Genomic DNA, 25,016 nt, shown 5'->3' with positions numbered 1-25,016 from the left:
ATTACATGGTCATGTATGTATTATAAGTCAAAACGATTGAGATTTTCACAGCGGGCAGTTCTTTAGGAAAACAACTATTTCACATGACTATGATTGTATGTACCTGTGTTGGTAACGAAGGTTACCCGAGTTTTTTTGGTAACCCGTTTCTTTGCAGCCCCTTATAGCATTTTCACTTTTCCTCTAAAGAGCAAATTTGGATTGCATTATAGTGTTAAGCCATCAATGACTACCTTTGATAAAAGGTTTTCTTTAACATAATCCTTGATATTATCATCTAGTTATGATACTAGACACTGTTCTGTCCATTGCCTAAGAGTATTGCCGTTCAATCACGTTTTTTATCTTTTTTTAACTCTCCTTACAAATATTACTGTAGTCTATTTTACTGTAGATGATAATAAACAAAAAATCATACACGCTTCTCTTAAAAGTTCCTCCTGAATAGCGCCTTTAGGGATTTTTCTGCAGACATGGTCAATGTATTTCATATACGTCCATTTCTTGTAAAAATGGAACATTATTCTCTACTTTATACTCTCTGTACTTCATACATAATCTCTCCAGTTATACGCTATGACTAATAAGCGTGGTTATTTGGCAAGACGATCAGGACAAAGCCCAGTTTTACTAAAATAATGAAAACGAGAAATTACTATTTTTCCCCTTTCTCCTGTGAAAACAACGGTACCACAGTATAATTTGTTTCATTGTCCTATTTTCTTGCTTCTATCATGCAAAAACATTTGGAAGATTCATTTTCATTCCTGTTTACAAAAAATATGTTCCATATGAAATCTGTTTCGAGTAACATGCTCTATTGTGTCATTCCATGAACACTAGTCCTAAGTCCTAGCACGTATGCTGTTCTTATCTCTCACGATTGAACCCATTTTTTGCGGCTTTCTTTTACTGTAGAGTTTGGCTGAGATTGGTTAGCGTTTCCGAAATTGAACACAATAATTTCTTTACTAGCTAGAAGTACAAATATTATGACGAAAATGGAAGTAGAGTCTCAGAGGGAGAGAAACAGAAAAGCAGCCACTCGGCATAGAGCAAAGAACAAAGAAGAGAAGACCAAAATTATAATCAACCTTAATGCTCTCGAAGAGACCCATAATTGCTTAAAACAAGAAGTCAGTAACTTGCAAAATGAAGTTATTCAGTTAAAGGAAGTATTCTTGTTCAAATCCGGCCTTTGCACTCCTAGCACTTGTCAACATTGTCTAGATTATATTAACCTATATTTGCCATGAAATTATGTCACAGGTTCGTTGAGTGTAAAAGACTGCACAGAAAACAATAAAATCCATTTGTGCGATGATCACATTCCTAATCCATAATGTTTGCATAATTACTTATATTTTTGGGCAGAACCCAGTTCCACTGAATATATGCATTTTTGAAGTGAGACATTATGCTTCAACGAAAAATCTAGCGAAGTGGGTTAGCAGACGAAATTATGTTAGATGAATATGTAACAACTATCCCAACGGTACCCATTATCTATGGTACTACAGTAGACGCAAATAAATTTATGTGTAAATGACAACAGTGGAGCTTCGGATAAATTTTTTAGAAGACTAGTAAAGAAAATCACGTGATAGTGTTATGAAAAATGAAGTCAACTACGATGAAGAATATAATTTGACAATACTGGTAATAATGTGAGCGACGGATATGTGTGGACAACATGGAGAAATAAAATACTAACATCGATTCAAAAATGATCTCGTAACAGGGGATGTTGACGTACAAAATTTTTTTCGTATTCATAATCTACTTATTTATCGTGTAAAAACCTTACTGAGGGTTGGTAGTTGTCAAGACTCCATCCTTTGTGAGGCCCATTAATATGGTAAGGATGTCAGATTCTACAGGCTACAGAAATGAAGAGAATATTGCTGCGTGTGCAGAACCCTCCTGCGTTGAACTATCTCTCGTGATTTATTATTGCCGTCCATGGGTTATAATCCATACCTTTTATGCCACCGGATGAGCATAACATGCGTACAAAATGCCAACATTAATAATCATGTGAGGAGACTGTGAACTCGGTTCACATACCTTTTCACGTGTTGCTACGCCAAAATGAACCCACTCTGGTATGCATAAAATAAATATATCAAATACATTATTGGAACTCGAACTCCTCAATATCGAGACTATGACAGCGTCACAGCTGACATTTAAAAAAATAGTTCTGCCGCAACTTTATGGTAGTATAACGAGACTGGAGTCCAAGGGATACAACCCACACTAATTGAAGATAAACTAGCAAGTGCAGCCTAAATGGTAATATACAAATCAGTGGACTTGAAAACACTTCTAATTTAGAATTTGTAAATGCACTGGACATAACAAATCCTAGTTACAAAGAGCAAAAGTAGAAAACCGAGGCATGTATGATTGGTCTTCATGGACAAAATTACGGGACTACTTTTGGCCGGCACTATTCCATAACTGTACCATCTTATACTCCTTAAAACTAATGTTATCAAAACACAATAGTTATATGGATTGCTCAAAACATTACTATTGTTCACTTATAAATTGTATACATATCATATCATAAAAAATGATAATGTATCCGCTTGTTTGCTGGTAGGGAGGGATGTAATTAATAAATTGAAACAACATTACGAGAGGAAACACTATGCGAGTTCTAGTTCTTCCTGCTAAAATTTCCTCTTCGGTCTCGTATGTGCCCATAGGGGACATGAGGCCGATAGAATAATACAATAACTACCAAAGGCACTATAACAAGATATTGCGCACAAGTAGCACAACAACTATTAGGTTTTCTACAGAGTACCTACTAGTATGTTCGTATTGTTTGAACCCGGACACTCCAGTAAATAAGTATCTGTCACACGCTAGAATCTTTTGTCCACAGTATGGGACCGTGATAATTAGACACATAACAGATGAGACGGATGTCCCAGAATATTTGCACTACAGTCTACAGGATTTGGTTAGTGCGGGTTAGTAAGGAGTGGTTACCTGAACGAAGACAAAATAAGTATTATCGAAATCAGGTTTCGATGATAGCAACTACTATTCATGGGTACAAGGAAAATTGCACGAACTGACTGGAGTCATTGGTGCCGAAAATCAGAAAAAACATGACGTTCTGCACTTGTTAACGCTGTTGTTTACTTCTGTCATCAACTTGCAGAGAACATGCAAGGACATCCTCAAAGGAACAGATAGGAGCAAAGGTTTAGTACGGATTCTGAATTCTTTAGTGCAAAAAAATGCAGAAAGAGCATCTTTACTGTAGAGTACAAATTGTTGTAGTAGACAGGTGATACCATTTTTTCAGTCCAGAGATTGGACTTATACACTACACCAGTCATCTACCTTAGGAACACATTACGAAGTAATACCCTCCAGGTATTTCCTAAGACCATTGCGTAGTTGAGCGGCAAGACGGTTAGGTAGAACCTGTGGCAATATTTTCATGAATTCATAATTAATTTGAGCAAGTAATCTAGTGAATATTTTGTGTTATGCCATTAACACCCATCAGAATATTTGTGCATACACTCATATGCATTTGGGCATATAGGTTGTCACTACTCTTGCAATGGTGTTACTACGTCCTAACGTTCTGTCCACTTCATACCGTGTTATCATAGTAAAGGATTCAGGCACCTCGCCCAATTCAACTACACGTCCATCATATGTAATACAAATAATGCCTAGTAGCAGTCATTGACGATAATAGGTTCTCCTCACTGAAATGCTAACCGTCTTTATTCCACAAATCTATGCGTCTTTGCTTATGAACAATGTTAACATTTTTCTATGCAATAATTACGAATTTTGTTCTTCGAGCAGTATCCGACTGATAGTTAGGTCACCTCGTCAATAAAATGAAAAAATGGACTCTGCTGTTGCATGACATAGTAAAATAAGTATATTAGTGAACAAAGTTAAGCGAATCCCTGGATTCCAAGCGTACACATAAAAAATTATTGCCACTTAAGTCATCTCTTAAACGTAGAGTTAACATGTAGAGGAACGTCCGAACACATACCAATGCACTAGGATGGTATAACGCAATCGATTAGTTTTGCATAATAGCTCTGTTGGTTATCATGAACTTTATACAGTATATTATTACACACGTGGAATCAAACTAATAAACATGATAACAAAGAGGAATAGTAACCATGTCCTACATATTTATTGGATGACAAAAGAGGAGTTCATTTCGCAAAGGGAACTGATGACCAAACAATCTAACTAGTAGTATGATTGCTAATTACTCGACTGCTTCCTCATACCATATGTTGTAATTATTGCCTGCATACATACTCTTTTATGTTATTACAAAAGGATAATATCTATTACCTGTCATGTTCATCTTCTGTCCCGGTATTACATGGTATATTTTTTGCTCTTCGAGCGGTCACCGACTGATAATGCAATACTGAACGGTGACCCATGCTATGACAAATGCATTGTTGTTGAAATCAAGAACATCCTGGGTTTCACAGTACGTGAATCTGATTGTGAACAATATTTCCTGTTTTGCTATTTTATTGGCTAATGGGTATGATCGTAAGAATAGTTACGAGAGTACAATATTTTGAAAAAATTCTGATCTATATGAATCTAATACTACGTTTGTATTATGCGTTGGGACAAAAAGAAGGATTTGATATAATGCCACTCATGCAAACTTTGGATTTAGTAGACGTCACAAAGAGAATGATATAGTGGTAGAGTTTGTCTCTTTCTTAAATGACGTTACTTTTCTGGTAATGAATGAATAAAATTGTTACGTTTGCTTAGTTTCATGGCATCCAGAGATTTCAATGACCAAAGTCGTCAAAGTCACGTAATTCTGGCGAACATATTCGCCGAACTACAAAACATCCTGCCTGTTAAGAAATAGACAGCGATGTATTGAGTTATAAGTTTGCCTTTTATTCAACAGAGTATATTCTTGAACTGTAATGAAATAAAGATATCGTGACCCACGGGTCACAGTCTCTTAGTTGAGCACTTTCAAATAGGTTGTACTACATAAGTGGATTTGTCCATATATGATATGCACAGTAGCTTATTCTAAACTGTAACTATAATTATGGGACATATACTCTATACTCATTGATCGTTTTTCTCGTTTTAGGTATCAGATTGTTACTCAATGTAGTCATTCACTTCTTCATAACTTTGGTTATTCGTTTCTGTATTCAAAAAATTTCACGTTATTTATTCTATGAACTTTAGTTAATGCACATTTGTTATACCAGTTACTTACGGGTTTTGTTAGTTACCCCTAAGAACGAAAATTCCAAGAAAGATAAACTACAATAATTTGTTGCAATAAAAACAGTACTTATAGTCTTATATTGTATCTACCTGGATGCTTGTCCAATGTAAACTTTTGTTCACGCTAGCACAATAATTTTGCTCTTTGAGCAATCTCCGACTGATAGTAGTTTGGCATACTTTTTGTATTTTCCTACAGCTTGAAAATTCGTATTGTTGATTATAACCCATGATATGTATATTAACGCATTTCATGCTGCGTAGCATACCCTATTAAACTTTTACAGTTCAGTCCCTAGATTCCATCTAGAACTGGAGAGACCCTTCGGGGGGATAATGTTTCCATAGTTTTACAAGACAATAACGTAGATTATTGTAACACATAATTAATGTTAACGAAAAAAAATCTGTATGATTTTTGCTTTTTAAGCAGTCTCCGACTGAGCGAAGCGAAGAAATTATACAGGAAATCACGTAACGTTGACGACTTTCTGTTGGCCAAATTTTGTACTTCCAAAATCACGTGAAATAGCTGCGTCGAAATATCATATGACACTCTGAACATTTGCGTAGAGTGTCACATAACATGCTACGTCATGTCTTATAGATATATACTTCAATGTTTTGAGACTTATCCGATTTTCTACGCATAACGGAACTCACTTCTTAGCTCCGCCAGAATTATGAATGACCAGTCCATTATGAAAGAATAAGTAGCGCTTAGTTCAGGTTGACTGTAGACAAATATATTACATGATCCATTTTAGCCAATCCTCTGGCCAAATTCAGTTAACTTTGACAACTTCAAGTTATTCAATGGAACTGCCCGTAGGATAAGTATGCCTTTCCATTTCTGATTAATGTGAAACTACTTTCACCATAATGTCATTCATCGTATTTTACGAGATTGGACAAAAATGATATTCATACATGAATATTGTGGAATTGACAGGATTCACCCAAGTTTTTCGTATTTATACCTTCGGATAACAGTTACCAGTAATTGTACTATTTCCATAGAAGTGCATAAGTACGTACCCATAGCTTTAGCCTGAACTCAACCACACGTTTTTATTTATTCGCTAGACTTGTTAATTTCTACTAAAGTAGATATAAATGAAATACATTCAAAAAATACTGTCTTAGAACACTTTTGTGGCTTCGCTAGTTCTCAATAGTGTAACAAAATGTAACGATTGATCCCATTTTGTTGGAAAAAAGATACAATCTCGAACTTTCCAAGTGTCCTGTTATCCAAACTTGTATCAATCAGTGAACGTACATGTTTTATGCAGAGGAAACTAGTTGACATATGTTATATAACAAAAGTAACATACTAATTATGGACTTACTACATGAGCGAGATTATGCATTGCACCTATGATTGTTTCACTACGTGGTTCCATACTAATCATATCCTCTACATGAACTATGTTCATTGCCATGGATAAAAAATTCTACGGGTTTCTACTGTAGTCCCGCCTAGACATGCCGTTGTTTTGTTTATTTTACTGAAGAGATTCGCCTAAAGAGTGTCAAAGACAAATGGACGAAACAATCATAATGGGAAAAATATGCATGAAAAGCTTTCGGGTTATTGATGACAACTGATCTGTACTGCTATGGGATGAAAACTTTCAATTATATCACAAGTATATCTACTGTCTTGCATGATAACAACTCTGATCGAGGGTACTGAACTTCGTTACCATTTTTTCCGAACAAAGAAATAAAAACAATATTACCACATGATTTCTAAACTCCCATGGGACTTCTAATATGTAAAAAATATGCTCATTGTTATCTGACAAACTATTTTAACTACATATTGTCCGCTGTGATGAATGTGATCTGTGTGTGTTTTATGAGTTACTACTGCGAGTTGAATATTAGTGGACAACTGTTACCTACTGTAAAAATACATGATACTCTACACTGATCATGGGCTTTGCTCAGCCAAGGGGCTTTTGCCCTACTCTCTGGGAAAATTATCACATTAGATGCTTCGTGACCAATGATGTAACTACTCAAGTATACTACGCCTTAGAACTGACTCATCTTTTCTATATAGGTTTGTATGAAATGATATTAGTGCTAGATTTGTGTAGCGAATCCTTTCAGATTTTCATTTCATTACACAACCCCTACCTTCACAAAGTCTATTTATGGACTAGTTTTCTCCTAGGACCACTGTAACTATGTACTGTTGTTATGTTTCCAAACATTCCCGAGAACATATCCTTAAAACCCGTTTTCTTGGAAAACAATAGCAGTATATATATTTGTCCAACAGTGCAAAATTTGTTTTTTGTAACGATGCAGAACACATTTGTTGTAATTTGTTAGTAACAGTGGGCTACGCATTTTTGTAATGATGAAATATATCGTTGAAATCTGTTGGTAACGATAATGTTCTGTTTGTGGCTGTAATCTTCTGATAACTACGGTATATATTCGGACGATGCCCCCTGTATAAATTTCTTCATTACGCTTACCTCTTCGACTTTTTATTTTCATGGAATAGGCCAAAGGCTTCTTCGTTCCTCACGCTTTAGCGACTTACAAGGAAAATCATGGAAGGCATTGCCTGTTACTAGTTCGTATGTATTTTTTTTTGTAATGATGACTTTCCGTATACTGTGTATTGTTGTGATCTGTTAGCCTGGAAGGCATTTCTTTTAGAAATGTAACGATAGTTACGAGTTCGTATATATTTTTTGAAACAGCTGGGTATATTTGGTCTGGATATATTTTTGTAACAATGAAGTATATATCGTATTATTGCAGTCTGTTGGTAACGATAGTGTATATTTGTTACGAGTTCGTATATATTTTTTGTTTGGTAACGGTAACGATGATGAATGTATATATTTATTACAAGTTTGATACGTTTTTGTAATGATGAATGCATATGCTGTAGATACTATTGATAATAGTGACGTATATTATTTTTTGAACGATGAGATCCCCCAATTCCCTCTGTCATCAATTTACAGAGTTGCCACATCGAATGGGCATTCTCATGGTTGAACGAACGAATAATCAAACAAACGAATAATTAAACGAACAAGCAAATAATCAACGGCATAATTAACAAACAATATAATCAACGAACAACATACAACAACATATAACAACCTTCTTGGTTCACAACATAAATAGCGTTAGTAATATAAAACATCAAGCGATATAAAATAAAATTTAACTTCTCTAAATTTTTCCCAAATTATATCCACTTTTACCTTTAATCTCAAACTTCGATAGCTCTCGCTACGAATTATTACTTTTCAAAGGTGTATATTTAATTCATCTTAAATTTCCATTTTATTCAATTAAAATTAATTAAGCGAACATTAATTAAAGTTTAGGGCGAATTTATTACCTTTAATTAATATTAAACTTCACTAACAAATAATTAAATGAAACTTATATTTTTATTGAGTTCTGTGGATGAGAACTGTGGAATTGCTTTGAATTCCGCTCTCTATTTATACAAATTTTATGCTACTTTCTATTCTATCTATATATTATCTTTTATGTTCTTTTTACATATTATCTTTGAACTATCTTTCTAATATGCTATCTATATTTTAAATACGCTATCTTTTAATATGCTATCTTTCATATATGTTCTTTTTAATATATTATCTTTTATATTCCATCTTTATACTATCTTTTTATATTATCTTTTATATTATTTTATGTTCTTTAATCTTTCTGACATTATTTTATATGTTTTTTCAATTCGCTTTATGTGTTTTGCTTATAATCTATCTTTTGTGGCTTATAATTATTCTTTCTAATTGTTCTTATTGTTAAAGATTGCTAAGCCGCAATTGATTGACTCCCTACTCAATCTATTGGTTCTTTGTTAATCATTTGATAAATATTACATCATGTAAATCATTACTCTTCCTAAATGTTTATCCTTTTCGGCTAATTATTTATCCATTCACGCTGATTCGAGATTAGTTCGTTCGTATTTAGTACTTGACGTTCATATTTGTCCATTTGGTATATTATTTGCTCTCGCTTAATATTTGTCCATTTACAACGATGCTGTATGCATTTTGCTACATCACCCATTGGATGTCTAATATTATAATGTTAATGTACTGAATATATTACGAGTTTGAAGTATATGTTGTTGCATGGCTACTGGTAACCATGTCCGTATATATTTTTTTTAACAGTCTTGTGTATATTGTTACAGGTCTGTATATATATTTTTGTAATAAATGTTGTATATATTTTTTCGTAATGATGAATGTATCTTTTGTTGCAATGCATATATTTGTTAATAATGAAGTTCGATTTTATCTTTGTTCATGAATGTATTTCGTAACAGAATATGTGTCGTTAGTAACAAAGTTGTACCACATGGCCAAGCAAAGCACACAATATTACGTTCATGGTACAGTGAATATCATATCTAATATACGGTCTATGTCATCTACTTCGTATCATCCGAGTAAAAACCTCCGCTTATATTCTTGTATTACTTTCGCCTCTTTGAAAGGTACGTAGCACTCAGAAATGTAGCGCTGATGCATATCTATCGATTTGAACAAGGGTTATCATATAAAAAAGATATGGTCGAATACTTTTATTCTGTAACAGACGAAAAACAATCCTTGAATGCTGGTGCACATGAAAATAAAAATTATTGTTTTGAACATAAGCCTCTATATAAAAAAGAAATGGCCGAGTTTGATTTTTACACTCCTACTGCCGAAAAACAGGAGATGATCGACCAATATCTTGCAAGGACAGACGCTGAGTACCGTGCCAGGAATCGTGCTAATATAGATTCATCTGTGAAAAGGTTTAACGCCGAACTCGTAGAGAAATACGGTGCCGAGAACCTTAATCCTGAAGACTTTCTTGTCATTCCCAAAGAGGGTTATCATGATGGTTTGTTTGAAAAATATTTCAGAGCATGTATTGACAGAGTCGAAAAGAAATTCCAAAATAAACAAATTCATATCAATCAAGAGTCTGCGTTTTTACCTGTTGTCATGAATGATGCTCTGCGAGAAATGCTAGCTCACCCTGACTATTCGGAATGTATCGCTTCTTTTATAGCAAGTATTAATAAACATTCTTCTGACACTAAAGGAGAATCGAAACCTAATACAACTGACCATTTCAATGGGGATACTAATAATTCATGTTCATTGTCTCCAAGCGAGTCATGGTAGAAAGGGAGGGAGAACAAAAAAGTGCCACAATCAACGCATTCACCTCGTGAACAACGCCCAGAATTTGCCAATAACCCAAAGTGTGATGGTAACGAGCATGCTAGTATTTCTGTTATTTCATCCTTCACAGACTATGCAATAACCAGTAATATCTCTTACTGCTGTCCACATTCATCAACTCACAGTCCTATGAGATGTGCTGTGGAGTCTCGTGGTTACCTGCAAGAATCTCACCTAAAGGAATTAGTACACTGTAATGCAGAGCACTTTCCACAAACAATGTTTGCACATAAAGATCCATCTGGTTCACTTCGTGGGCAAAGTCCAGAACTTATCAGTTACCGCCTGACTACAACTCCACTCTTTCTTCTCACGTTAACCATGATGATCCTGGGATCACGAACTCTAGGCAGAGTCTAGTCCCGTGCTATGCCCATGAAGTGAAAGGAGGAAAAAACTTGTCTTCGCACACAGAGTCGATGGATAAAAATAGACAGATAATGGGGATGATGTCCATGACGAGTGGAACGCAAGGAACAGGCACATCGTGTGGTATGGTACTAGCTATTCAAGGAAATAATAAAATATTTGTTAACGATATGGGGATAAAAGTATGCCATCATGATGAAGATAAATGCAGCCTAACCTTTGAAGGACCCAGTATTGGCAACATCATCAAATCTTTTGTATCGAGTATATCAGTACCTGTTGTACTTCGTTCATTGTTACTTAGTTCTGGAGGGACACATATACATAGAATCTCAGCTAATCCATATATTTCTGTAAGCACACAATCGTTAAAACATCATATGGCAGAGTGGCTTTACCTGTGTTGGAGACATATGAGAATAAAGAGAAAAATGTCGTTAATATTTGGTTCAATTGTCGTCAAAAGCAAAACTCTTACAGTTCCATCAAGTCTCGATTATTCATTGTTTCATCACATCAGCAAGATAGTTAATGATACTCTGGGATCAAAAAAATTATCTACACTAACAAACTTATTCTACTCACGTACAGTCAATCATGTACATCTACGTTTGTGGATAAATAACGGATAGAGATTTGTAGGTCATATTTAAGGGAAAACATGAAACCCGACATAGCCTCTACAATTATCACGTGAAAATGTTCTCTGATTAACAAGTACAGTAATACAATTTGTTTGTAAACTGAGTTCACAGTCTCAGCTCGTAACTTTTAATACACAAAAAGTCATAACTATACAAGGGTGTATTTATCTAAAAAACATGGGGAGACTATACTTATCACCAAAATATGGGGAGAATATGATTGTTCGCAAACATGGGGTTTTTGTGTTATCTGAAAAACACGTAGATGAAAAATTTCTCATTAGATATTTTTATCCCGATATTGATGGCAAATGAGACAACAATATATGTACCTAAGCATACATCCATAATCAAAGAATCCATTCTGAATGATTAAGAATAGCATGGTGAAGATGAGTAGTATACTGAGCATACAAATGATTGTTATCGATAAAACCATCTATCAGAGAGGACAGTTATACTGTGGATAAAACAAAAAGCTATGATTAACGTTGAAGAACGTATAAAATAAGATAACGAATACTTATTGATAATATAGTATTACAAAGTAATTGAGAGTGGTTTTTGGTGACACACGCTTAGTTACTGATATTGATTGTGGGACAGATTATTAGTGGACAACAGGTATCAAACGTAACATCGATACCCAAGGGTCCTATGTGGGTGTTGCCCAGCCAAAGGCTCATGTGCTCTTGAGAGTAATAATTCTCCCTTTCGAATTAATATCTAGTGATGAGCATAACTATTTACGTATTTTATTTTATGGAATATCATTTGAGTACAAAAAATTGTTGCCGTATTAAGTCTGGCTTTATGCGAAAAAATATCAGTTCACAGGGTATCATTCGATCAAAATGCATTATCGCCATGTATAATAGCTTTAGGGATACCTATTAATCATTTTACGAAATCAAAAATTTTTATTACTTAAAATAACAGTTACATCAGCAACAAACAGTAAATACTATATAGAGATATGATTTACATAATAGTTGTAACCCTTTTTTTTCTTCACAAAGTCAAACCCATCATCATATTGCGAATTAAAGGTCTTATCTGTTTTGGGTGTATATAGATTACCTATCAAATTAAACTTTAGTTTTGGATCAATGATACTTAGAGCATAACCAATGACTGCTAAACGTAACCATAACTGACGATATCCTTTAGTTACCATTTCTGTACTATCAGACTTTTTTATTTCTCCAATCTCAACGTTTCAATATCACCATTTGTCGTCAAAGGTGTTAGCAGTCCTCGCACGTCTATCTCCAATTTTTCTACAAATGGTGCTTGTTTGTATTTTATGGCGCTTTGTAAACTCATTACCATAGAAGAAAAAAGCATGATGGTGAACCTGGGTTCATGGATTAAAAAAGAGCGTTGTTTAGAGATCCTGGGCAAAACCTAAATATTTAGTCATTTGACTAAACCGAAATAGTTTAGACATTTAAAATTAAAAGACGAAATGCCAAAATTCAATATTCCATAGTATTTCCATGGATTTTTTATGGATTTCCATGGATTTTTAATTATAATAATTACTTATAAAAAAAAAAATAATAAATTTATATTAAAATATAATATTTTTTAAAGGAATTTATAAAACTATTTTATGTATAATATAATTTAATATATTTTTATAATAAAATTATAATTTTATATAAATAAAATTTAAACTTAAAAAATATTACTATATAGTTTAGTCAATGACGAAACTGAAACTAGTTGGTGACGAAACTGAAATTTTTGGCAAAAAGAGTTTAGCCAGGTATCACTAGCGTCGTTCCTTACTTCCTAACCATTGACAAATATGTAAGTTTCTCTGTCGATGTACTATCTTACTTATAAATGATAACATCCATTACTCTACCTTTTCTTTCCTTAACTTCTTTTAACAGTTGAGTTTATTCACACGAAAATAAAGATCATTCAAATTTGAATTTGGATACACATCCCTGGCCCTTTTGAGATTTTTCTCGAACTTGTCAATTAACTTGATTTCCTATCACAAAAATAAATACATTAATAAAAAGCTAAACTCCAAAAGTGCGTAATTATTTCAGGAGAAACAAATATTACGAGTCATCACTTACAAAAATGTGGTTTGCTATTTTATTCGTTCTATGTTCCAAAATAGAAGCCTGGTTTTCATATTCCAACTCTTCAGACGAAAGTTTTTCTTTTGGTGTGGATAACCTAACAAGGCCATTTATATCAAAGACTACGAAACATTCCGAATAATGTTGTCCATGTTTTTTAGCAATCTCATTTCTAGCTATCATTTCAAATATATGACCATTTTCTGTTCGCAGTTTCTCTACTTTCTCATCGAGCTTTTCTACTTTGCCTTTGACATCTTTTACTTCTCCTTTAATTTCTTGAATGGTATTCTTGAGAGAACTCAATTTTTGTAAGATTATAGCTAGACTATAGTCTGTCATTATTGTAATAATGTAAACAATTTAACGTAATTATTAAACAAGAATTTAATACATAACATTATAAGGTTTTACCATGACTATTTACTTGCTGTGGATTCTCGTCTGAGCGTTCCAGCCCATCTACAGTATCTGGTTCAACTGTTATTTCATTTAAATTAGCGTTTAGAGAGTTAGTTTGATAATCTGTTTTTGTTTTATTATTGTGTCGTGAAAGGAAACTAATGTTGAAAAATTTTTTAAGTTTCATAGTGGTACATAATAAAGTATTTTACCTATCTTTAAAGTATTTATACAAACTCGATGATTTTGCAGACTATGATATGGTCAATAACGATTCTATAATCTGATGTTTGGCTAGTGAACTGCAAACTCAGCTTGTAAGAGATTTCCTTGAATATCGAAACAAAAATAGTAATAATTTGAGCGTAGACCAGTCTCCAACTGCACCTTACTAACAGTATAAAACATAAAACTTCCTTATCGAAATCCAGATTTTCTCATGAACCATACCGACTTTAGGAATCTCCAAAAGAAAAGGCAATGAATGGCAAGACTATCAGGGATCTGTTTTACAAATCTGAATTATAATAATATCGTAAAATGGCTGTCTACATATAAGCAATAATCCTATTGTATACAGATAACCAGAATATATTAGCACGCAAATGATCTAACTGTAATTATCCTATAACTCGGCTAATATATTGTTGATCTAACGGCATTTCTGATTTCTGATTTCTAGTTTCGGAGAAACGATCCTTCATATCACAGATCATCGACAACATAACGCACCCCTAAGTTTATCAAATGTTTTAGTTGAAGATCGACTCTATTCACAATAAACGGTGGAATATTATTACTCCAATAAGTAATTTCTACCCAAAGGGTACGAAGTAGAATAAACATGGAAAGGGTAATATGTGTTAATGTAGGAACTAAGAATTTGTATTAAACTGCGTGTATACTGGTTTACATGAGTCACTTTTCGAAAGGGGTTATCAACAAAAATATAACATTCCGAAATACCTAATAATTCACAGGTAATTGAAATTTGACTTAGGAGTAAACTATTCCCACTTTTGTAGTCAATTGAAGACTAATTAACTTGGGATAATATGAAACTATCAAGAAGATATACTATGGTATAGGATAGTTAGATATCGGACATTGTTCTTGTTTTCGATTACTAAAAAAATGATTACTGCATTCACACTAGTTACACTTCTCTTTAAAGTCCCTCCAGAATAGCACCTTTAGGTAATTTTCTTATTGCCATTGATATTTGTAGTTAAGTGCTTACTATCAATAATTGTATCCATCATTACTTATCTGGCGTTTCGATTATTGAAAACAATAATCACCAGGAAATAAAATCATTCCGCATGATTTTTGTCAATACCCCTGTTCTATTACTAGTTTTGAGGAATCATCCCATCAAAAATACATACGTGATCGAATTCCTTTATCGAAATCTTGTTTGCATGTTGCATGACCAACGCTTGTTTCATTTCTCTCATTTCTCTCATACGGATGTTAATGTTTCGATTATCATCTATTTTTGTTTTTGTCTTCAGTCCAGAATCACATAATCACCTTTATCATACCATGTTGTTAACAACACGTAAGTGTGCTCCTCTAAAATTTATGAGAGAAAATGTCCGTCCATAATAATAATGTTTTAAACGTGGCTATGTTCTTAAACATTAGGCCATAACAGGGTTATTGATTATAACACATTTGTATTGTTCTACACATCAGTAGAGGTCAATTCGACATTGCTCTTAAACAACAAATAGATTCTCGAAAGAAATTGTCCAGACGGATGGTAAATAGATAAGGATAGTAAGATAGTAATCGAAAACAAAATGTGGAGCATCCCCAAATCCAGTTCCATTAATTCATTATATTTATCGAAACTACGCATAACCCATATAGAATAAATATTTTGTCAGTTGCGAAAAAATAATAATAAAGAATAGGTTTCTTGTATTTTACATTATTTTTTCGACAGAATCAATCTGGATAATTAACAACAATATAGAAGATAAATGGTATGCACTGAGCGAATAAGTGATTGTTATTGATAATTGACCCATCGGAGTGGATTTGTGAACAGATATATGGTTGTAACTGAGAAGAAACGAAATGATCCATGAATTCGTAACTATGAAGGAACGTGTAAAAACAAGATAACGGGTATGATAAGTGTTGTGATCATTTCTCGTAGTTGACATCAGTTATTCATATTGTCCACTTGTATTCTGTTCTGCAGTTTCACACCATCATTCATGTTGTCCGCTTGTATCTTGTATTCTCTCTGCAGTTTAATGAAATTTTATTGTTTAATCATATTCATGTGTTTTAGAATGAATCACAAGAGATGTTCTTTAATTTCTGGAGGATATTGATCTTAGTCAAATACATATATCAACTCCGCTTTTGTTTTGTATATTATGAAAAATATATGTCCTATAAAATTTACCAAGGGTATTATCCAATTATTGTTATATATTGAGATTAATAGTGTGATTAAGTTAAGAGTGATAAGTCTTAAAATGTTGATCTTATTTTTCTTGACATATCCAATGAATCGTTGTGAACGGCTAGAGTTTGATACAGGTCGAAAAGTGAAAAATCAGGCACCAATCGGTCACCAATCAGGTAGCTGATTGGTGCCTGATTGGTGACGGTATTTGGCGAAAATGCCAATCAGGCACCAATCGGTCACCAATCAGGTATCTGATTGGTGACCGATTGGTACCTGATTGATGCCTGATTTTTACTTTTTGATCTGTGTGAGTAAGCGAGATAGAATTCGTAAAATTTTATGGTATCGGGATGCCATAAATCACAGAAAGCATTTTCTGTAGTATAAAAAATAATAAAATATAGATTATTTTGATTGTTAACGTCACATCTTATGTTGTTTGTACCTTCAAATATTCTTTCTCTGTTTGTTTCATTTGTTTCATTTGCTTCATTTGCTTCGTTTGCTTGACCTACGGGATGATTTTCATTATCATGTTCCAAGTGGTTAGTAATCCCTATAAAAAAAATTTTTACTTAAAATATATTTAAAATATATTTAATTTTCTTTAAAATATACTTAATTTTCTTATTTTATACTTAAAATATACTGAAAATTGAATTTTTGCAAAATTTGAATTAAATTGTATTTAATATATACTTAAAATATATTTAATTTACATTTAAATTTTGCCCATTTCAGTATATTTTAAGGATATTTAAAATAAGAATATTTTAAGTATATTATTATATACTTAAATTATACTTAAATAATATTTAATTTTTGCCTATTTCAGTATATTTTAAGTATAAAATAAAATTTTAAATATATTTTAAGTATAAAATAAAATTTTAAGTTTATTTTAAGTATATTTTAGCAAAAAATATTTTTTATAGGGAATATAGACATCAAGTAGACTGTTGTTATCCATTATGGTCTGAGGAATTGAAAAGCGAAGTAAACCACCATTTATATTCATCAACGGTATTGCTGGAGAGATCTGGATTAGCAAAATATTTATTAACATTGTTGGCATGAAAATAGCTAAGTGCTAACCTAAATAGGTTAAGTGTGTGCATTAAGTATTTAATTTTTGACGCAATGCTGTGGTAAGCATTACTTTCAAAAGAAAATGTAATAGTTTGAACATATAAAATGAGTATTTTTAGATTAACATAATAACAACATTACCAAGTTCATTTTTTTGCGATATTAAGGCTATACCAAGTAATAATGTAATAGAAAACACTTATTATATTCTAGCTATCTGTACAGCAATAAACAGGATATTATATGCAAAACTACTAACCAGAGATATAATAGGCAGAAATATTAAAGTTCTTTGTATTTCATTACAAGTATTGTTAATCATAAAATCTATCCGTAATCCAAGAAGGTAACTGTTTTTTTGTTTGAGAACTTTTTAAACATATACTAACAAAATATTGGGGAAAGAATGGGTCACGCTCATATTTTGATTTATGTTATCCAGTAGCATTAGCTAGTTTTACCGATAACATAATTTTGCTTTTCATTATATATAATAATAGTCAGAAAAATAAAACATTGCCACGTAACATTACTCTTTGAAAGGTATAATAAACATTTATTATTTTTTCGTTATAAGGACAATCTCAGAACAAACTGTTCGTTGTTATATAAAGTAAAGACTGTAAATTACACTAGTATAAACCTCTTTCCCGTTCTAGCTTTGGCATGATCTAAAATTACATGAATGGGAATAACAAAAGCTTGACTGCTATTTGGATAAACTCCCTAAAAAATACTCTACAGTCTATCAATGTTATCAAAAACAGGTGAACCCGAATCTCCATAAGTACCTGTTGATGATATAATATGCCATTAATAACTAGTCCTCAGACATTATTAACAAAATCAGGACTTACCAAAATTTCCCCTGTTTTCATAGACGAATAGAGCAGAGGCTTCTCTAGATAAACTCTTAGGCCTAAAATATTTCCATTTATCTAACACATACCCATGTGTATGGAATGTTGTCCTACCAACCTTCTCAACTTTAATAAAGTCGAGCTTTTTCTTCTGATTATTTGGATCGTTTTCAACGGATTGTTTATGTTCTTTAATAATAACTTCAGTTCCAAATGGAATGTTACTAGGTATTGATATTTCTCGTTTGTTGATCTTGCAAAAAGCATAATCAAGAAAACGTCCTTCTTCGTCAACACCATAAAAAGTATACATAACTTCAGCGCAATTATCCCTAGGTGTCATACCCTGATCATTAACAGTAGAGAAATCGCTATAATTAATTTTTATTATAGTAAAATGTCCAAAAAAAAAAAATTCTGTAATACGATTTTCATTGCAATACCAACTTTTGGTAATACTTAACAAAAAAGGATAAAATTTACATGGTTAGAAAGCCACGGGTCTGAACTACTATTTTTTAACTTAAAAAGATATATTCGTTTAAAAACTTTTTTGAAAAACTTTCGTATGAAGTTTTAAAATGGTCACAAATGTCTATATGTTTTTGGCGAATGTGAAATAAAGAAAATTATTGGGTTCCACATTTTTGGTTCATTTTTGAGTTGACGCGTCATATAAGTCTTTTCTAATTTTAGAAACAAAGTTTATTACATTATTTTATACATTATTTTATAAAATATACATATATTTATCTTCAAGAATGGCGAAGCCACATTTTCCAATTTTTTTCCATTACTATTGCAGTTACACCTTCAATAACACCAACTATGTAAATATTTGTTTGCAACGTATTTCCATTTGGATTTGGCCGGTACAAGTTTATCATTATTTTTACCATTCCACGTATTATAAGCCAGTCTAGCAAGTGCTGAGTGTCTGCTTTTGTACGGACAATTTTTTTTCGTGTTTCACGATAAATATTCAATGAGGTAAGCTCTTCATTATCACACTTGAGTTGACAATAAACCTGTATGATATCTTTTGGTAAAATTAATTTTCCACTTTCACGCAGCTTATTTATTATTTCTTCAACCACCTCTACCATTTTGATAGCATCAGTTTTTACATCAACTTTATGTACTAGCTCAGCTTGTACGCATAAGCAGTTGTCACAATGTGCACATGGAGGACTTAAATTATCACCATTCCATGCAAAATATTCGGCAAGCATTTGCTCTCTACAGATATATTGTTCTTCACAAAAATGAACAACTTCAAATATTTTTTCACATGCTTTGGCCAGGTATTCTTTTCTTTTATTTGCCTCAAAACTATCATTCATATCTTCAGTTATACTACAAAATATATTTTTAATTAAATCATAATATTAATTATATTTCTTTACACAATTAATACTTACGATTCTCTACTTTGTGTTATAATTGTATAATTAGTGCAAATATCATGGCGGGTATAAAAAATTATACACTTCGCGGAATTATGGTTTCTTCCCGCTCTTCCAGTTTCTTGTACAAGATTGCCTATTTTAAAGGGTAAGATTAGTTTTATTAATAATGCTATTATATTTATTTCTTTGATATAATAGTAGTGTCTTACCTATACTCAATGGAAATGAATAATGTATTACCAAACGAACTTTTTTATCATTAAGACCCATACCAAAAGCATTAGTTGCAATCATAAGTTGGATTGTATTCTCTTTCCATGATTTCAATTTTTTTTTTTCTTCACTGTCTAAGGAACTATAATACACAGCCATTGGTAATTCAAGGCCAGATTTTTCCTGAAGTTACTCATAAACATCATCACATATTCGTACTGTTGGACAGTAAATAATGCATTTCCCTTCATTTAATTCTTTTAATAGTGTAATAATTTCTCCAATGGTTTTTTCCTTAGTACTTTTAGGGTGCATTTTCATTGTAAGTTCTGGACGTGAAAAAGATAACCCTTGAACAAAAGCCACATCATTTGAAGCAAGTCCGAGATTCTCCAAAATTAGATAAGCATCAGATTCCTTGCAAGTTCCCGTAAGCATCATAATTGGACTACTTGGAAAGAATGTTGAAATTTTTCTTAATTTACTCCAGGATTCTCTATATAAGTTAAGTTTAATATATCAAATGAAATTTTTAAATTAATATTTGAATTATATCTTACCTAAAATGCTTGCATTCTATAATGCAATGCACTTCATCTATTACAAATGATACAGGTGCATATTTTGCAAAATTTAAAAGCATTCTGGTAAATGAACTATTGTTGATAAAGCTTTCTGCAGTTATATATAAGATTTTAATCAACCCAATAGCGATCTCAGAAAAGACTTTTTCAAAATATTGTGGAGGTTGATGCTTTCCGATATAGATGCTAGCACATCCAATTCCAGCAGCAATTGTTTCGATCTATAGAAATATTAAATTATAATCTTTCTTTCATTAATTGTAGTAAATAATCAGTTTAACTTACCACTTGATCATCAATTAAAGATACTAATGGACTTATTACAACAGTCAAACCTCCACGTAAAATTGCAGAAATCCAATAACACATTGTTTTTCCTGCACCTGTACGCATTGAAATAAAGGTATGTTTTCCATTTACATATGATGATATTGCTATTTCCTGCATATCTTGAAACTCTTGATATCCAAACATTTTTACAAGTATATCATATGATGTAGGTGGATTAGCTATTAAATTTTGTAGTGGTGGTATATATTGTTTATTTGGAAATTCCTGATACCATCCATATTTGAAACAAAATTCATGGTATCGACATAAGCCTAATGGAGAATACTTTGAAAATGCTTTACAAGCCAAACATTTCTGAATTTTTTCAAAATCAAGTATATGTTTGGCAAATGTAGGTTCAAATTCTTTAGCTTTGATTTTTTCTTGAGCATTACGTCCATAAGGTACGAAATCCTAAAGAAAATATTTTTTATATTATTTATTTATTTTATTTATTCAATTTTGAATTAGCATATGATGCTCACTGTACCTTATCCCAATCAAATGTTTCCAAGTTAGTTTTTTGTTCTTGGATTTTTTTGCCTTGTTCTTCATTTCGTTTAGCAATATCATTAGAATTTCTTTGGTTTTGTTTTTTTCGTTCTTCGGCTATTTTACTAATATTTTTCTCATCAGTTTCAGAAAAATATGGAATATTACATGCTGATCGGGCAATTTTCAGCATATTTAACAAACCATTGTTATATTGAAGAACAGCTAGAGCATGTCGAGTACTATAGGTTTTCCAATAATCAATTTTTTTATCTTGAAAGCATAATTTAACTCAGTTGAATGCTTCATTATATGATGTTCTAATGTGAGTAATTAAGCTCTGTTTTGTTGGTATATAAAAGCATTCTTTGAGAAATTGACGAAACTTCTCTCTTTGATTAGATGTATATTCTTTTAAATGTGGTGCTTTTAATTGAATATTAGGATTTTCTTTTCTCCAACATACTTCATCCCAACAAAGACTATGATCATCTGAAAGGTGAGCAACAAGACCATCAATTTGTACTTTTTCTAATTCAGCATCGGATACAGTAATTTTATTTTCATCAAGTTTTCGTCCACTTGCTGCATAGACACATGAATTGTAATAGGTCATTATCGTATTTTCATATTCTTTCCATATGGAACTTTTTGCTGCAACATAGAATAATTAATAATTGAGAATCAGAATAAATAAAACATTTAGCAGTTTATTAATTATTTATAATTAAAATGAAAATAATTACAACTTTTTACATTCTATTCTATTACATAACTAATGTAAAATATTTACAATTATGAGTAAAAAATATTTGCAAAAAAAAATAATTTTCTATCAAAAAAAAAATATAATAAAATAAAGCTTAAATGATCAGCTAGCTGCATACTAATGACAAAAAGATAATCTAAAATCGTTAGTACTTAAGATTGTTTGTTACGTTAAACTGTTACGTTAATATTATGTTATTGGTAAAAATACTTAAATTACCTTCAATAACTTACCAATCTTTGCTCTAATATTTTTGCCAATATGTTTTAAATTCGCATATACTTTGCTCACACATGGAATATTATTTAAAGTCTTATTTGAATTTAGATCACCATCTACTCCAATATCTAAAAGTACTTCAGCTGCTTCTAATACTGGAACAATTTTTTCAATAATTCGTAATAATATTGCATGTTCCATTTGCCGTGACGTCTTTTCATGATTGCCATGAAAAACCTCATATTCTTGGCCATTTCTTTTTTTTAATTTACGTGGTTTTTCAGCAGTAGCAAAAGCAATAACAGGTTTGTGATCATATCCTATTATAAAAAAATTGAATTTGTTTTTATTTTATTAAATATTGACAAAGTCTTTTTTCTTTTACCATCAAGATTTCCTTGATATATTAGTTCTCCACTAGCCTGGTTTGCATTCCGACAGTGAGACCAAGAGCAATCAAAACTAGTGAGTAATATTCTTTCCCCTTTTGCTTTAATATGTGCAATAGCTTTAGTTAATGCAATTTGTGCACTTATCTCCGCTTCATCATTTATTTTTTCCAAATGTTCATTTTGTTTATTATGATAATGACCTTTTGATGATTGTGCTGTTATACCTATTATAGAAAATATAGTTTGAAGTTGTTGCCTATTAACGCCACCAACAAGTCCTGCACCTGCTGCAAGAGAAGAGAATTGTGCATTAGGTGATTCATTACTATATTCCGTAATTCCTTGACAGATCTTACACTTAATTTTAATTTGAAGATTATGACCGATTCTATGAACATCCAGTTTTTTTTTAGACAAATCAAGGTTGTGGCACGTTAAACAAGGTTGTGTATATATGCTGGTAAGATACTGATCTGTACTAATGAATATAGTAGATCCAATATTCGTTTCCTCCAATGTTTTTTGTATCCAATTATTTAATAATTCTTGATCTTTTTCTTCATGTAGCTTATATTTCAAGTTTTTCATATATTCATTATTGGTCTTAGCTCGCTTGATCCGTTTACGTGATGTGTCTTCTAATTTTTTCAAAGCTTCATATTCAACTGCAAGTGCTAAAGTTGCTTCTGGAGTTAATTGCATTCCTGGTTCTTTGATTTCAATTCCATGACAAATTATTGGCGGTTGGGAGATTACTGATACTTTTTTTAGTAGTTTTTCTCCTTTCTTTTGCATAGTAGTAGTTAATTTAGCAATTTTATTTTGAGATTTAGTTGCAGTAATGTTAAAAAGATGTGGATAAATTGAGTTTACTTTTAATTGTATATCATAAATTATATTATGATCACGCAAACCAAGAACGTCAGGAATAGAGATTTCTCCTGATAGTTTTATGTATTTTTTCATGCTTACAAAAAAATCAGAATTTGCTCCTGAATATATAAGTTCAGACATTTCCACATTTTCATAAATTTTCCAACTATATATAAGGTGTTCTCCATTATTACTTTGAATTTCTAAACGTATATATTGACCACAACATCTGCAAATTGAATACGGCATAATATTACGAAAATTTACGCCTGCGAAATACTCCGTAAATTTACATGACCTTCGAAAAATTACGCAACAGTAATATTTCGTAATTTTAACGCAATATTTCATAAGTTTACGCGTAATATTTCGTAGAATTACAGTGTAATATTGCCATGTATGTAAATTTTACATCGTAGAATTTCTTAGATTTACGGTGCAATATTTCAAAACTTTTCGAAAGTGTAATATTTCGTAATTTTACGTCGTGGGATTTTCGTAGGTTTACTGGTGCAATATTTCGAAACTTTTCGAAAGTGTAATATTTCGTAATTTTACGTCGTAGGATTTTCGTAGATTTACGGGTGCAATATTTCAAAACTTTTCAAAAATGTAATATTTCATAATTTTACGTCATAGGATTTCGTAGGTTTACAGGTGCAATATTTCGAAACTTTTCGAAAGTGTAATATTTCGTAATTTTACGTCGTAGGATTTTCGTAGGTTTACGGGTGCAATATTTCGAAACTTTTCAAAAATGTAATATTTCGTAATTTTACGTCGTAGGATTTCGTAGGTTTACGGTATAATATTTCGAAACTTTTCTGAAGGTATAATATTTTGTAATTTTACATCGCAGAATTTCGTAGGTTTACGGTATAATATTTTGAAACTTTTCCAAAATATTATTATTTCGCGAACTTTTTTCACAAATTCAAGTGATTAATATATATAATTACAAAATAACATTTTTCACTGTAACTTACACGTAATATTTTATAAATTTATGTAATTTTTGTATTTTTATTTGAAATATAGCTACAATAAATAATTTGTATTTAAAACTATCATAATATTGCGTTCAATCTCGTCAATAGAATTTTTTTAATCTTATTTGTCGCTCATCTTTATTTATTTGACTCTCGTTCTTTGACTTTTTATTTTTCAACTTCACTTCTATTTCATCTGTGATTAATATTTTGCTATATCTGATATTATAAAATAAAAGTCATTTGGATAACATTATTTGTTAATATCAAAAGGATGTGTTGTAAAGACAAATTGTTATTAAAAC

General features: G+C 31.8%; 8 protein-coding genes across 8 annotated transcripts; 3 read left to right on the top strand and 5 right to left on the bottom strand.

Moving 5' to 3' along the window:
• Positions 1–1,001: 1,001 nt before the first annotated feature.
• Positions 1,002–1,256, top strand: OCT59_011647 (uncharacterized protein; the record flags this gene model as incomplete). The annotated part of the gene is made up of 1 exon (XM_066133905.1): positions 1,002–1,256. The coding sequence occupies one exon, from the start codon at positions 1,002–1,004 to the stop codon at positions 1,254–1,256; it is 255 nt and encodes an 84-aa protein (XP_065989221.1).
• Positions 1,257–9,878: 8,622 nt separating this feature from the next.
• Positions 9,879–10,907, top strand: OCT59_011646 (uncharacterized protein; the record flags this gene model as incomplete). The annotated part of the gene is made up of 2 exons (XM_066133904.1): positions 9,879–10,483; positions 10,673–10,907. 2 exons carry the CDS (start codon positions 9,879–9,881, stop codon positions 10,905–10,907), a joined length of 840 nt encoding a protein of 279 aa, XP_065989220.1.
• A 59-nt stretch (positions 10,908–10,966) lies between these two features.
• Positions 10,967–11,548, top strand: OCT59_011645 (uncharacterized protein; the record flags this gene model as incomplete). The annotated part of the gene is made up of 1 exon (XM_066133903.1): positions 10,967–11,548. One exon carries the CDS (start codon positions 10,967–10,969, stop codon positions 11,546–11,548), a length of 582 nt encoding a protein of 193 aa, XP_065989219.1.
• Positions 11,549–13,638: 2,090 nt separating this feature from the next.
• OCT59_011644 (uncharacterized protein) lies at positions 13,639–14,251 on the bottom strand (the record flags this gene model as incomplete). The annotated part of the gene is made up of 2 exons (XM_025311600.2): positions 13,639–13,997; positions 14,077–14,251. 2 exons carry the CDS (start codon positions 14,249–14,251, stop codon positions 13,639–13,641), a joined length of 534 nt encoding a protein of 177 aa, XP_025170005.2.
• A 4,068-nt stretch (positions 14,252–18,319) lies between these two features.
• OCT59_011643 (uncharacterized protein) lies at positions 18,320–18,754 on the bottom strand (the record flags this gene model as incomplete). The annotated part of the gene is made up of 2 exons (XM_066133902.1): positions 18,320–18,372; positions 18,439–18,754. 2 exons carry the CDS (start codon positions 18,752–18,754, stop codon positions 18,320–18,322), a joined length of 369 nt encoding a protein of 122 aa, XP_065989218.1.
• A 442-nt stretch (positions 18,755–19,196) lies between these two features.
• Positions 19,197–20,222, bottom strand: OCT59_011642 (uncharacterized protein; the record flags this gene model as incomplete). Its single annotated transcript, XM_066133901.1, has 3 exons — positions 19,197–19,797; positions 19,863–19,983; positions 20,060–20,222. 3 exons carry the CDS (start codon positions 20,220–20,222, stop codon positions 19,197–19,199), a joined length of 885 nt encoding a protein of 294 aa, XP_065989217.1.
• Positions 20,223–20,252: 30 nt separating this feature from the next.
• Positions 20,253–21,662, bottom strand: OCT59_011641 (uncharacterized protein; the record flags this gene model as incomplete). The annotated part of the gene is made up of 4 exons (XM_066133900.1): positions 20,253–20,559; positions 20,624–20,868; positions 20,933–21,391; positions 21,468–21,662. The coding sequence occupies 4 exons, from the start codon at positions 21,660–21,662 to the stop codon at positions 20,253–20,255; spliced, it is 1,206 nt and encodes a 401-aa protein (XP_065989216.1).
• A 99-nt stretch (positions 21,663–21,761) lies between these two features.
• OCT59_011640 (uncharacterized protein) lies at positions 21,762–23,863 on the bottom strand (the record flags this gene model as incomplete). The annotated part of the gene is made up of 3 exons (XM_066133899.1): positions 21,762–22,123; positions 22,472–22,777; positions 22,843–23,863. The coding sequence occupies 3 exons, from the start codon at positions 23,861–23,863 to the stop codon at positions 21,762–21,764; spliced, it is 1,689 nt and encodes a 562-aa protein (XP_065989215.1).
• Positions 23,864–25,016: the final 1,153 nt, after the last annotated feature.

This window comes from Rhizophagus irregularis, chromosome 2 (assembly GCF_026210795.1).
Source record: "Rhizophagus irregularis chromosome 2, complete sequence".
NCBI classification, from domain to species: Eukaryota; Fungi; Glomeromycota; class Glomeromycetes; order Glomerales; family Glomeraceae; genus Rhizophagus; species Rhizophagus irregularis.
This window is presented reverse-complemented; position numbering and strand designations above follow the sequence as displayed.